The 15001-nt window shown below is 40.6% G+C and overlaps 2 protein-coding genes and 1 long non-coding RNA gene across 38 annotated transcripts in view; 2 read left to right on the forward strand and 1 right to left on the reverse strand.

Moving 5' to 3' along the window:
- SGK3 (serum/glucocorticoid regulated kinase family member 3) overlaps positions 1–2875 on the forward strand; it is a 150741-nt gene extending 147866 nt beyond the window's left edge. For 7 of the 11 annotated variants that reach the window (XM_001161550.7, XM_063816351.1, XM_063816355.1 and 4 more), the window contains one exon: positions 409–789. In XM_001161550.7, coding sequence (XP_001161550.1) covers positions 409–579 — 171 coding nt within the window. In that variant the 3' untranslated portion in view covers positions 580–789. Of the gene's footprint in view, positions 1–408; positions 790–1152 lie in introns of those variants that run through there. The other 4 variants (XM_063816348.1, XM_063816349.1, XM_063816353.1 and 1 more) reach the window with 1 other exon arrangement.
- LOC107976540 (uncharacterized) overlaps positions 1–12053 on the reverse strand; it is a 69523-nt gene extending 57470 nt beyond the window's left edge. For 2 of the 3 annotated variants that reach the window (XR_008536917.2, XR_010159264.1), the window contains exons 1-4: positions 11462–11737; positions 8017–8166; positions 3414–3516; positions 1997–2116 (exon numbers count right to left, since the gene is read on the reverse strand). This is a non-coding gene — a long non-coding RNA (uncharacterized LOC107976540). Of the gene's footprint in view, positions 1–1996; positions 2117–3413; positions 3517–8016; positions 8167–11461 lie in introns of all 3 variants that reach the window. The other variant, XR_008536916.2, reaches the window with a different exon arrangement.
- Positions 11748–15001, forward strand: part of MCMDC2 (minichromosome maintenance domain containing 2) — a 121653-nt gene continuing 118399 nt past the window's right edge. For 18 of the 24 annotated variants that reach the window (XR_008536915.2, XR_010159262.1, XR_010159261.1 and 15 more), the window contains exon 1: positions 11772–11849. The gene's annotated coding sequence lies outside the window, so the exon portion shown is untranslated. Of the gene's footprint in view, positions 11850–15001 lie in introns of all 24 variants that reach the window. The other 6 variants (XM_054657357.2, XM_016960228.4, XM_063816347.1 and 3 more) reach the window with 4 other exon arrangements.

The following is a 15001-nucleotide window of genomic DNA, read 5'->3' on the forward strand; positions in this document are numbered from 1 at the left end:
ACACAAATTCATAAAGGAGTTGTAATAAAGGACTAAATTGGGCCAGGCGCGGTGGCTCACACCTGTAATCCCAGCACTTTGGGAGGCTGAGGCAGGTGAATCACAAGGTCAGGAGTTCGAGACCAGCCTGGCCAACATGATGAAACCCTGTCTGTACTAAAAATACAGAAAGTTAGCTGGGCACGGTAGGTGGGCGCCTGTAATCCCAGCTACTCGGGAGGGTGAGGCAGGAGAATTGCTTGAACCCAGGAGGCGGAGGTTGCAGTGAGCCAAGATCGCACCACTGGCATGCCAGCCCAGGTGGCAGTGTGAGACTCTGTCTCAAATAAATAAATAAATAAATAAATAAAGGATTAAATTAATGAAAGAAAAGCTAAGGTGAATAATACTGTGCTTTTGATGTTTTAGGCTGGACCAGATGATATCAGAAACTTTGACACAGCATTTACAGAAGAAACAGTTCCATATTCTGTGTGTGTATCTTCTGACTATTCTATAGTGAATGCCAGTGTATTGGAGGCAGATGATGCATTCGTTGGTTTCTCTTATGCACCTCCTTCAGAAGACTTATTTTTGTGAGCAGTTTGCCATTCAGAAACCATTGAGCAAAATAAGTCTATAGATGGGACTGAAACTTCTATTTGTGTGAATATATTCAAATATGTATAACTAGTGCCTCATTTTTATATGTAATGATGAAAACTATGAAAAAATGTATTTTCTTCTATGTGCAAGAAAAATAGGGCATTTCAAAGAGCTGTTTTGATTAAAATTTATATTCTTGTTTAATAAGCTTATTTTTAAACAATTTAAAAGCTATTATTCTTAGCATTAACCTATTTTTAAAGAAACCTTTTTTGCTATTGACTGTTTTTTCCCTCTAAGTTTACACTAACATCTACTCAAGATAGACTGTTTTTTAACAGTCAATTTCAGTTCAGCTAACATATATTAATACCTTTGTAACTCTTTGCTATGGCTTTTGTTATCACACCAAAACTATGCAATTGGTACATGGTTGTTTAAGAAGAAACCGTATTTTTCCATGATAAATCACTGTTTGAAATATTTGGTTCATGGTATGATCAAAATGTAAAAGCATAATTAACACATTGGCTGCTAGTTAACAATTGGAATAACTTTATTCTGCAGATCATTTAAGAAGTAACAGGCCGGGTGCGGTGGCTCACGCCTGTAATCCCAGCACTTTGGGAGGCTGAGGCGGGCGGATCACCTGAGGTCAGGAGTTGGAGACCAGCCTGACCAACATGGACAAACCCCGTCTCTACTAAAAATACAAAATTGGCGGGGTGTGGTGGCACATGCCTATAATCCCAGCTACTTGGGAGGCTAAGGCAGGAGAATCGCTTGAACCCGGGAGGCGGAGGTTGCAGTGAGCCGAGATCGCACCATTGCACTCCTGCCTGGGCAACAAGAGTGAAACTCCATCTCCAAAAAAGAAAAAGAAAAAGTAACAAAAGGAAATTATTTGTTTTTGAAATACCAGTTCAACTTTGTGGATTATTTTTCCTCTGAAGGAAAAGAAAAGGCTTAATGGTTAGGATTTTTAAGTATTCCCAAAGATCTGAAGGGTAATAAAATGTACTGGATTTTTTAAGGTGGTACCAAAAATGAATGTCTGTCGTATATTTATATTACAAATACATTCTATTTATGTTCTATTCATCTTTTGAATGTTTAGTATGCTATTAAGTCATTCTGAATCTTTGTATTTGCTTTTGCAAATAGGTATTTCAAAGCTCTTTTCCTAATTGGTTAAGTAAAATAAAAAATTGAGCTTTCTAGAATATTTGCCTAATTGGGAATTAAAAAGTAAAATAATAGGCCAGGCATGGTGGCTCATGCCTATAAGCACCCTGGGAGGCCGAGGCAGGCAGATTATTTGAGCTCAGGAGTTTGAGACCATCCTGGGCAACATGGCGAAACCCTATCTCTACAAAAAATACAAAAATTAGCCAGACATGGTAGCACATACCTTTAGTCCCAGCTACTCTGGAGGCTGAAGTTGGAGGATGGCTTGAGCCCAGGAGATGGAAGTTACAGTGAACTGAAATTGTGCCACTGCACTTTTCAGCCTGGGTGCCACAGCGAGACCCTAGTTAAGAGAAAAAAAAAAAAAAGTAAAAACAAATTGTGGGTCAAAGTAAATGTATACAGTTTTATTACAATGTAACAAAAGTTGAAAATCAGGCAGATGTGTATTCAGTATCCAATTCAATATATCTTAGAAAAAGCACAGGAAACAGACCTTAAAATCGTAACCTACCAACTAACTTACATGCTTATAAAAGTAAAGGAGAATAACTGGCTGGGCACGGTGGCTCATGCCTATAAAATTCCAGCACTTTGGGAGGCCAAGGCAGGAGGATCACTTGAGCCCACGAGTTCAAGACCAGCCTGGGCAATGTAGTGACACCTCATTTCTATTTATTTTAAAAAAAGAGAGAGTAACTACAGAAGAACTTTAAAAAATAAAAAATAAGCTTACCTTGGATTCTTGGCTTAGAGTAGAGGTTTTTTTTAAGTTATGGAGGAAACATTTTTGTAAAATTTTAATGACCCACTTTAGATGCTCCAAGAACAAGCATCCCTTCCATGTATGTCTTGAGAAAGAAATCACGGAAGCATTTCTCACCAATACTCTTTGGCTTAAAATGTTCGGCAGAATTGGGCAGTGGGGGTGACTTTTCTTATATTAATAATATTTACATCCAATACACTGAATCTTCCTTTAGAGGTAAGACTTTAATATCTATACTGTAAATATTTGGTTTATTTGGCACTACTGTAAGTTTTGTTTTTCACAAAGCTCTTTACTTATTATGAAGCAAAATAAAAATTGTAGTTTCTTGTATGATTTTTTGTACTCATTCATTCCTGTTAAGCTGCCAAAAATTAAAGTGCAATATTGTATATTTTTAAGAACAAATTTAAAATAGAATTTTGATGTTTCTCAGATCACAAGAAATACAAATCTATATAGTATAATAAAATCAGCAAAAAGATCAACTAATGTCTGTCATTATTTGAAATTGGTAATGGTTGCAATGGTCATTATAAAATGAATTACTTATATGTGTGCAGGGGAAAAATAAAATGTGAACAGAAATTATTTGGACACATGAATTACTAGATTATCATAGGCTTATGTGTATAATCAGAGAACAAAATGTTTTCTAAGTTTCAAGTTTACCTTTTCTCTCATAGCATAAGTCTTTTAGGAAAATGTATGCCCTTTGAATAACCATTTCATGGTTATTATCAAAATATACCAAAGGTCTAAATGAAGACTATAATATTTTTAATGTTACCCATACCTCCCATTTTATTGCATATGGTACAAAATAGGGCTTCCCAACCATTGTCACATCATAATACACACTGAAAATTACCAAATTTGTCACACTTGGGGAATAGGTGTCCAACGATGCAGACAGTGGTAGCAGATCCTCTGTATGAAGTTTTCATATGCAGTTTACAAAGAAAGCCAGCAAACTGTTCAGATATCATTTCAGCAGGAGTAAACATTTGAATGAGAGTTTAAATATTCTGAATTTTTATCACTGAAAAATTTATCATTACCAATATCTTTAGCATGTTTGTAACAAATATATTGATTTTCCACAGCCAAATGATACTACAGAACTGTACACAAATATTTTGTAAGTCATTCTTTTGTGTATAATGTACTCTATGAAAAGTAGGGATAGGCATGAGCATTTTTGGTAATGCTGTAATGACCTTTTCAATACAGTGTTAAAATTGATAACTTCATCCCTCATACAAGCAGTTTGGAAATTAGGTCTGTTTTTAAAGTGGGATTTCCCATTCATTCATTCATTCATTTATTGAGACTGAGTCTCACCCTATTGCCCAGGCTGGAGTGCAGTGGTGCAGTCTCGGCTCACTGCAACCACCACCTCCCAGGTTCAAGCGATTCCCGTTCTTCAGCCTCCTGAGTAGTTGGGATTACAGGCATGAACCACCACACCCAACTAATTTTTGTATTTTTTAGTAGAGACAGGGTTTCACCATGTTGGCCAGGCTGGTTTGGAACTCCTGGCCTCAAGTGATCTGCCTGCCTTGGCCTCCCAGAGTGCTGAGATTACAGGCATGAGCCACCATGCTAGGCCTAGAGGAGGATATAACAATTCTAAATATATGTGCACCCAACACTGGAGCACCCAGATTAAAAACAAAGCAAATATTACTAGGTCTAAAGAGAGATATAGACAGCAATACAATAATGGGGAATTTCAATATCCCCCTCTCAGTATTAGATCACCTAGACAGAAAATCAAGAAACACTGAATTTAAACTGGACTTTAGACAAATAGACCTATCAGATATTTACACAACGTTGTATCTAACAACTGCAGAATATACACTCATTTCTTCAGCACATAGAACATTCTCTAGAATAGACCATATGTTAAGCTACAAAAGAAGCCTCAACAAATTTTTAAAAATCAATGTATCAAGTATCTTCTCAGACCACAATGGAATAAAACCAGGAATCCATACCAAGAGTAACTCTGGAGACTGTAAATATGTGGAAATTAAACAACATGCTCCTGGATGACTGACTGACCATTGGGTCAACAAAGAAATTAGGATGGAAGTGGAAAAAAAATTTTTGAAACAGATGAAAATGGAAACATGACATACCAAAACCTGTGGGATGCAGCAAAAGCAGCACTAAGAGAAGCCTATGGTAATAAATGCCCACATCCAAAAAGTAGCAAGGTTACAAATTAACAATCTAACAATGTACTCAAAGGAACTAGAAAAAGCAAGAACAAACAAAACCCAAGATGAGCGAAGAAATAATAAAGATCAGGGCAGAACTAAATGAAATAGACTAACCAATATAAAGGATCAATGAAGTAAGTTGGTTCTTGGAAAAGATGATAAACTGCTAGCAAGACTAGCCAAGAAAAGAGAAGACCATCCAAATAATCAGAAATGAAAAAGGAGACATTACAATTGATACCACACTAGTAGAAAAGATTATCAGGAATTATTATGAACAACTATACATAGGAAAACTTAGAAGTGGATAAATTCCTGGAAACATAAAACCTACCAAGATTGAATCAGGAAGAAATAGAATACCTGAGCAGACCAGTAATGAGTAGCAAGATTGAATCAGTAACAAAAAGTCTCCCAACAAAGAAAAGCCTATGACTGAATGGAATCACAGCCAAATCAAAATGATAATACACCACAATCAACTGGGATTTATACTTGATCCTATTTCAAGTATATGTAACAGATGCAAGGATGGTTCAACATATGCGAATCAATACACATGATACATCACATCAACAGAATGAAGGAGAAAATACATAATCATCTCAATAGATGGAGAAAAAGCATTTCATAAAGTTCAACATCTCTTTATTATAAAAACCCTCAACAAAACAAGGCATAGAAGGAATATACCTAAAAATAATAAAGGCCATATATGATAAATCCAGAGGTAATACAATGAATGGAAAAAGTTGAAAGCCTTGCCTCTAAGAACTGGAACAATACAAGGACACCCATTTTCACTACTTCTATTCGACATAGTTCTGGAAGTCATAGCCAAAGCCATCAGGCAAGAGAAAGAAAAAGCATCCACGTTGGAAAAGAGGAAGTTAGGCCAGGCACAGTGGCTCACATCTGTACTCCCAGCACTTTGGGGGGGCCAAGGCAGGTGGATTGCTTGAGGTCAGGAGTTTGAGACCAGCCTGGCCAACATGGGGAAACCCCATCTCTACTAAAATACAAAAATTAGCTAGGCGTAGTGGCGGGTGCCTGTAATACCAGCTACTAGGGAGGCTGAGGCAGGAGAATCGCTTGAACCCAGAAGGGAGGCAGAGGTTGCAGTGAGCTGAGATGGTGCCACTACACTGCAGCCTGGGTGACAGAGCGAGACTATCTCAAAAAAAAAAAAAAAAGGAAGTTAAATTGACCCTCTCCACTGATGATTTTTTTTTTCTTTTGAGACATGTTCTAGCCCTGGTGCCCAGGCTGGAGTGCAGTACTGCAATCATGGTTCACTGTAGCTCAATCTCAGGCTCAAGTGATCCTCCCACCTCAGCCTCTAAAGTAGCTGGGACTACAGGCACACACCTGTAGTTTATCATATGTGATAAACTAGCCAGTCATGCCTGGCTAACTTCATTTTTAGTAGAGATGAGGTATTGCTGTGTTGCCCAGGCTGGTCTCGAACTCCTGACCTCAAGCAATCCTCCCTCCTCAGCCTCCCAAAGTGTTGGGATTACAGGCATGAACCACCACGCCTGGCCTGATCCTATATCTAGAAAAACCTGGCCAAGCACAGTGGCTCATGTCTGTAATCCCAACACTTTAGGAGGCCAAGGCAGGCAGATCTCTTGAGTCCAGGAGTTGAAGTCCAGCCTGGCTAACATGGTGAAACCCTGTCTCTACAAAAAAATAAAAAATTATCCAGGCACGTTGGTACACATCTACAGCTACCTACTTGCTCCCCAAGTCACAGCTACTTGGGGAGCAAGGGTGGGAGGATCGCTTGAGCCCAGAAGGTCAAGGCTGCAGTGAGCTGTGATTGCACCGCTAATGCACTCCAACCTGGGCTGCAGAGTAAGATCCTGTCTCAAAAAAAAAAAAAAAAAAAAAAAAAAGAAAGAAAGAAAGTAAAAGACTCCACCCCAAAACTCTTAGGTTTGAAAAATGAATTCCGTAAAATTGCAGGATACAAAATCAACACACTAAAATCAGTAGCTTTCTTTTTTTTGCCGGAGTCTCACTCTGTTGCCCAGGCTGAAGTGCAGTGGCGCGATCTCGGCTCACTGCAACCTCCACCTCCTGGGTTTAAGCGATTCTCCTGCCTCAGCCTCCCAAATAGCTGGGATTACAGGTGCCCGCCACCACGCCCGGCTAACTTTTTGTATTTTTAGTAGAGACACGGTTTCACCATGTTGGCCAGGCTTGTCTCGAACTCCTGACCTCAGGTGATCCGCCTACCTTGGCCTCCCAAAGTGCTGGGATTACAGGCGTGAGCCACTGCACCCAGCTAGTAGCATTTTTATACACCAATAATGATCTAGCTGAGAAAGCAAGTAAGAAGGCAGTTCCATTTACAATAGCAACAAAGCAGCAGCAACAACCAAAAAACACCTAGGAATAAATGTAAATAAGGGGGTGAAAGATCTCTGCAAGGAAAACTACAAAACACTGAGAGAGAAATTGAAGATGACACCAATGGAAAAACATCTCGTGGATCATGGATCAGAAGAATTAATATCATTAAAATGACCATGATGCCCAAAGCAACCTATAGATTGTATGCAATTCTTATCAGAATTAGAAAAGCTATCCTAAAATTCATATGGAACCAAAAAAGAGCCTGAATTGTTAAACAAAGCCTGAGCAAAAAGAGCAAAGCTTGGCTGGGTGGCTCACACCTATAACCCCAGCACTTTGGGAGGCCAAGACAGGAAGATGACTTGAGCCCATGGCCACAAAGAGAGACCCCATTTCTACAAAAAAATTTCAAAATTAGCCAGGCATGGTGGCATGTGCCAGTAGTCCCAGCTTCTTGGGAGGCTGAGGCAGGAGGATCACTTGAGCCTGGGAGTTCAAGGCTGCAGTGAGTTGTGATCACTCCACTGCACTCCAGCCTGGGTGACGGAGAAAGACTCCATCTCAAAAAAACAAACAAAAAGAAAAAAAAAAAGAACAAAGCTGGAGGCATCATTACCTGACTTTAATATATATTACAAGGCTGGCTGGGCGTGATGGCTCACACCTGCAATCCTAGCACTTTGGGAAGCTGAGATGGGCAGGTTGCTTGAGCCCAGGAGTTTGAGACCAGCCAGGGCAACATGGTGAGACCCTGTCTACAAAAAATACAAAAAAAATTAGCTGGGTGTGGTGGTGCACACCTGTAGTCCCAGCTACTAGGGAGGCTGAGGCAGAAGGATCTTCTAATAGATTTTTCTGTATTTAATACATCCTTTAAAATACCTGTTAAGTCAGGTGTGGTGGCATGCGCTTATAGTTCCAGCTATTGCAGAGGCTGAAGCGGGAGGATCCCTTGAGCCCACGAGATGGAGGTTGCGGTCAGCTGAGATGGCACCACTGCATTCCAGCTTGGGTGACAGAGTGAGACTGTGTCTAAAAAAATTTTTTTTAATTATCTGATGAAAATATGTCATGGCAAAAATAAACAAAATTTAAAAATTAAAATTAAAAGAAAGCTTTGAAAAAAATTTTAAAAATAAAAAATTGGCCAGGTGCAGTGGCTCACACCTGTAACCCCAGCACTTTGACAGGCCAAGGCAGGTGGATCACCTGAGGTCAGGAGTTCGAGACCAGCCTGGCCAACATGGGGAAACTCTGTCTTCACTAAAAATACAAAAATCAGCCGGGTATGGTGGCAGGTGTCTGTAATCTCAGCTACTCAGGAGGGTGAGGCAGGAGAATCACTTGAACCTGGGAGGCGGAGGTTGCAGTGAGCCAAGATCAAGCCATTGCACTCTAGCCTAGGAGACAAGAGCAAAACTCCATCTCAAAATAATAATAATAATAATAAAATAAAAACAAAAAATAAAAAATAAAAGCTTTGTGTTTCTCAAAACTCAAAAACTCATAAGACAATATGTAAGAGCCGTTCATTTTGCTACATATGAATTATACCTCAATGAAAAATATTAAAAGGCAAAAAAGCTATATGAAAGGCAAAAATAAAAATAATTCATAATTCTACCACCTTAATATTTGAGCCATTTTACCAGATTGCATGTAATTTGTTCCTGCTGTTTAGTGATGTTTTGTAAAAATAAAGTATTGAAAGTATGTAGCAATAAGCAGCAATGGCATTTTGACTCTAGATATCGCTATCATTTTCAGAGAGTTTGCAATGTATAAAATGTGCTGAATTCTTAAGGTTTTAAATTCTGATTTTAGGTCTAACAGATTTTTTTTTCTAAGAGTCTCACTTTTTACCTAGGCCAGAGTCCAGTGGTGCAACCATAATGCACTGCAACCTCCCACTTCAGCCTCCCTAGTAGCTGGGACTACAGGTGCATGCCACCATGCCTGACTGTGCAGATATTTTATAGGATGTATTAAATACATAAAAATCTATTAGAAGATTTTGCTGGACTTGGTTGATATAAAACTATTACTCTGGTGCAGAAACGAACGATGTTATGCTATGAACTGATTAATCAAAACTTTTTAAAATAGCCAGACGCGGTGGCTCATGCCTATAATCCTACCTCTTTGGGAGGCCAAGGCAGGCGGTTCACCTGAGGTCAGGAGTTTAAGACCAGCCTGGCCAACATGGTGAAACCCCAACTCTACGAGAAACTCAAAAATTAGCCAGGCGTGGTGGCATGTGCCTGTAATCCCAGCTACTCGGGAGGCTGAGGCATGAGAATTGCTTGAACCCAGGAGGCAGAGATCATGCCACTGCACTCCAACCTGGGCAACACAGCGTGACTCCATCTCAAAAAAAAACTTTAAAATATATGGATACCCTCTAGAAGAATTTATTCTACTTTAAAATACAATGGCCATCACCAGACCATAGCCTATTCTTATCTAAAACTGTAGTTATTACCACAGAATTGTAGTACAAGACAATTTGAACATCCTCATTGTTGTTGTAAATTGATTTCTACTCTGAAAAAGTATTTTATCTCACAACTAAAATAGATTATATTCTCCCAGAGAAACAAACTCTGAGGTGTTTTGCCACCCCTATTATATATGAAAAGGGATGACCTCAATTACTTTTTCATGGAAAATGATCCAACCCAATGCAATGGAGCAGAGTTGATAACTGTATCAAGAACACTAAAGGTTGAGGCCGGGCATGGTGGCTCATGCCTGTAATCCCAGCACTTCGGGTGGCTGAGGTGGATGATTGCTTGAGCCCAGGAGTAAGAGACCAGCATGGGAAACAAAATGAGACCCCTGTCTCCACAAAAAAAAATGTACAAGTTTGCCAGGCACAGTTGAAGTCTTAGCTACTTGGGAGCCTGAGGTGAGAGGATCACTTGAGCCAGGAGATTGAGACTGCAATGAGCCCTGATTGGGCCACTGCACCCCAGTCCTGGGACAGAGGTAGACCTTGTCTTAAAAAAAAAAAAAAAAAAAAAAAAAAAGGGAATACTAATGGTGGAGAAGCAGGTACAATTTAAGGGTTTGGGGTTTTTTGGTAACAGTTTCTTTTTTTTTTTTTGGAGACAAGGTCTCGCTCTATCACCCAGGTTGGAGCGCAATGGTGCGATATCTGCTCACTGCAACTTCTGCCTCCTGGGTTCAAGTGATTATCCTGTCTGCTAATAGTATTAATCCAGAGTAGCTGGAATTACAGGCGCGCGCCACCACACCTGGCTAATTTTTGTATTTTTAGTAGAGATGGGGTTTCACCATGTTGTCCAGGCTGGTGTCCAACTCCCGACTTCAAGTGACCCACCCGCCTTGGCCTCCCAAAGTGCTGGGATTATAGGCGTGAACCACCGCACCCGGCCAACCTCAGTAAGATTTAATTCAAGTACTGTACAATTCAACTATTTAAAATGTACAATCAACTGGCTTTCAGTAGATTCAGAGTTGTGCGACTATCACCCACAATCAATTTTAGATCATTTCCATCACTTCTAAAAGAAAACCTGTGTGAATTCATGAACAACAAAAAATATGGTACACACACAGTGGAATATTATTCAGCCTTAAAAAGGAAGGAAACTCTAACATGTTACAACATGGATGAAACTGGAAGATGTTTGGCAAAGTGAAATAAGCCCATCACAAATGGACAAATACTGTATGATTCTATTTACATGAGGTACCTGGAGTAGTCGAATTCAAGGAAGCAAAGACTGATGGTTGCCAGGGGATGAGGAAGAGAAGAATGGGGAGTTGTTTAATGTGTATGGAGTTTCAGTTTGGGAAAATGAAAACAGTTCTACAGATAGTGGTGATGAGTGCACAGTGTGAACGTAGGTAGTGTAACTACACTTTAGGATGGTTAAAATTGTATATTTTATGTATATTTTACCACAATTTAAAAAGAACAAGAAATCCCATACGCATTAGCAATCATTCTGCATTCTCAACCAACCTCTGGGCAACCACAAATCTGCTTTCTTTCCTTATGGATTCGCCTATTCTGGACATTTCATATAAACAAAATTACACAACATATGGCCTTTTGTGTCTGGCTTCTTACATAGTGTTTGCCAGGTTCATCCATGTTGTAGCATGTATTAGTGCCTCATCACGTTTTATGGCCAAAACCATTCCATTGTATGGCTTACACCACAGTTATCCATTGATCAGTGATGGGCATTCATATTGTTTCCATTTTGGGTCTACTATGAATAATACTATGAACATTCGTGTAGAAGTCTCTGTGTGAACATATGTTTTCAATTTTCTTGGGTGTATTTATAAATACCTAAGAGTGGAATTGCTGGATCATGGGGTAACTTTATGTTGAGTCCTTCGAGGGAATACTGGAATGTCTTCCAAAGTGACTAGACATTTTGCATTCCCTGAAGCAGCGTTTTAAATTTTTTAAACATCAACATCATTTGCCTGAGATAACAACAAAAACCAAACGTAGACCTATCTTTTCTCTGCTTCGCTGGGAGGGAGCAAGAGTGAAGATATTAAAACGTAAGGGAACAAGCCCGGCTAGTTCCCCTGCTGACCGGAGGGCGCGGGCGGTCCCGACAGGCCCCGCGCACGCAGCCAACGGCCGGGATGTGCGCGCATGCGCGCTAGGGCTCCGCTCCGCCTAGGCTGCAGGCGGAGAGCAACCGCCAAGCTCGGTGGGAGTCAAGGTGAGTGCAAAGCACTACAGCGCTGGGGTCCCACTAACTCGAGGTCACCGCTGTCAGTGGGAGGGGTCCTCATGAGTCTGGACTCGCTTTCATCCGCTTTGGTTGTGAAGTGTTTTCCTGCAGTCTTCCCCTCACCAGTTCATCCCCGGTGCTGACAGGGCACGAAGAGAAGACAGAATCCGCGCCTGTTCCACGTGCAGCAACATTCGGTGTTCGTTAGACTAAGGGAACACAGGGAGTTAGAATTTTATCCCTGTTCCCTCACTTAACGCTTTTCCACAGGCTTCTATGTCTTTTCCCGACTTAATATGCCTCCGTGAAAACGCGTCCACTCCCCAGGGCCTCCGCTTTACGCAGTGACACCCAGACTTAGCTCTAACTCCTTTGATGCCACCGAACTCCAGGCCCTGATTTATGGCCCCCTCCTGCTTACATCTATCAGGGAATCCCAGGAGTCCTCAAAGTCAGGATATCTCAAGGGAACTTTGCCTCATGTCCTTAACACTTCTCCTTGGGCTCTGTATTTCCATTAGAGCAGCAGCATCCACCCATACCCATATTAAAACCCCACTTAGCTTTCGATTACTCTTCTGCGTATTGTAGACTGATCACCAGGTCCAGTGTGCAATCTTTAAAATTCTAGAATCGATCTCCTCCATTCCATTTCGTTCCTAATGCCCTGGATCAGGCCATCCAACTTGTAGGAATATTCCAATAGGCAGAAACTGATTATCAGCTCTCCCGCTATTCCAACCTACTTTCCACATTGGCAGCAGGCACAGGTTTCCAAAATAAATATCTGACTATGGGCTAGGCGTAGTGGCTCATACCTGTAATCCCAGCACTTTGGGAGGATGAGACAGCTACCCAAGAGTTGGAGACCAGCCTGGGCAACACAGTAAAACTCCGTCTCTACAAAAAAATTAAAAATTATCTGGATGTGGTGGCATGTGCCTATAGTCCCAGGCTGAGAAGGGAGGATAGCTTGAGCCCGGGAGGTAGAGGCTGCAGCAAGCCGAGATCACGCCACTGCAACTCCAACCTGGGCAACATAGTGAGACCCTGTCTCAAAAAAAAAAAAAAAAAATCTGACTATAATACTAACCCCCTTAAAAAAACTTTGATGGCTTCCCTTTGCCTATATAATCTTCAAAAGCGTACATAATCTGGCCTCACCCAACCATTTAATTACCAATAGTCGCCCTTCATTCCACCCCAGAAACCTAATGTTCTAGTGCAGCAAAGACGTGATGTTCTGAACACAACACGCATTTTGAGATCATTGTACTTATGGCCTCAGAGAAATAAACGCTAAAGTTTCACTTTTATGTTGTAGCAAAAAGGACAGTCTTAATTGGTTTTCTTTGGAAAGTAGCCTGAACTCCACGTAGTGGGTGTGTGGATCCAGTAGTGTAAAACTGATAATGGGGGTGGAAGGTGACCTCCATCTCTGGAACACTTTCTCTTTCTCTTCACCTCTCCTCCAATTAGTGAAATAGTCGTCTATGAAATGTCACCTTAAAGTAGAATTCATAGCTTCTTCCCTATGACCCCACCATCTTCAATGGAAATGTCTTAAAATAATGGAAAATGTTATGACCCATATACAAGGATGACCCCAAATTTTGTGAAATATTTCATATATGTTGTTCCTTTCATGCTACCTGGTATATTCATATTTCTGTTACAGCACTTAAATTGCCGTGTAACTGTTTACATATATGTCTTCTCTCACTGCACTCTTTCTGAAGGCTAGGGACAACATTTTACTCATCTTAGTATCCTTAAGTGCCTAGGACAATCTAGTATCCAACCTATAGTAGGTGCCAAATAAATATTTGGTAATGAGGCCGGGTGCAGTGGCTCACGCCTGTAATCCCAGCACTTTGGGAGGCCAAGGCGGGCAGATCACTTGAGGTCAGGAGTTCGAGACCAACCTGGCCAACATGGTGAAACCCCGTCTCTACTAAAAATGCAAAAATTAGCTGGGCCGGGTGACACATGCCTGTAATCCCAGCTACTTGGGAGACTGAAGCAGGAGAATCGTTTGAACCCAGGGGGTGGAGATTGGAGTGAGCCAAGATAGTGCCACTGTACCCCAGCCTGGGCGACAGAGTTGGGACTCCATCTCAAAAAAAAAAAAAAAAACAAAACAACAACCTGGTAATGAATGAATAACGTGTTAGTCATTATTTCTGACTTCTCTGTCTCTGCCTAGCAACTTCTTGAAAGGCAGGATCCAATCTTAATCATTTTATTTTTAGCACCTATTAATCATTTTATTTCTAGCACCTGTTACAACTACTGACATATATTGTTTCCAATTAGTATTTGCTGTCTTTCAATGAATTTCACATATTCCATTCTTTACTCATTACTGTGGTTTAATGTTTTATGTTGGGCACTGACACAATATTTAAAATTGGAAGGGGCTTTAATCATCTGATACAACACTTTCCTTTCCTACAGATAGATACTGAGCCAAGAGAGGTCAGATGATTTCCCCATAGCAACCAGGAAATGCTGGGTCTAGAACCAAGTTCTCAGGTTTCCCAGGTTAATACTAATTCTACTATATTTTGTTACTTAGATTGAATTTATGAAACAACTTTTACCAGTTTCATTTTTTAAACAACACCTGGAAAGGACCCTCATCATCAGATATTGTTTATCTCAACAAACATTTTTGGGAGTACCTCTGTTAAGAGACATTTGAGGTTCCTGTTTTTAAGTTTTCGATCTTGTGGAGGATCTCATAACAGTCTTGATAAAAATGTTATTTGGGCTGGGCGCGATGGCTCACACCTGTAATCCCAGTACTTTGGGAGGCTGAAGCCAGCGGATCACGAGGTCAGGAGATCAAGACCATCCTGGCTAACACAATGAAACCCCATCTCTACTAAAAATACAAAAAATTAGCCGGGCATGGTGGCACACACCTGTAGTCCCAGCTACTTGGGAGGCTGAGGCAGGAGAATCGCCTGAACCTGGGAGGTGGAGGTTGCAGTGAGCTGAGATTGCGCCACTGCACTCCAGCCTGGGCAACAGAGCGAGACTCCATCTCAAAAAAAAAAAAAAAAAGAAGTTATTTGGCAAAAGAAAACAAAAATTTTGTTTTCATTGGGTAGGAATGTTTTTAAGTTGGAAATTTT

Source organism: Pan troglodytes, chromosome 7 (assembly GCF_028858775.2).
Source record: "Pan troglodytes isolate AG18354 chromosome 7, NHGRI_mPanTro3-v2.0_pri, whole genome shotgun sequence".
NCBI lineage: Eukaryota > Metazoa > Chordata > Mammalia > Primates > Hominidae > Pan > Pan troglodytes.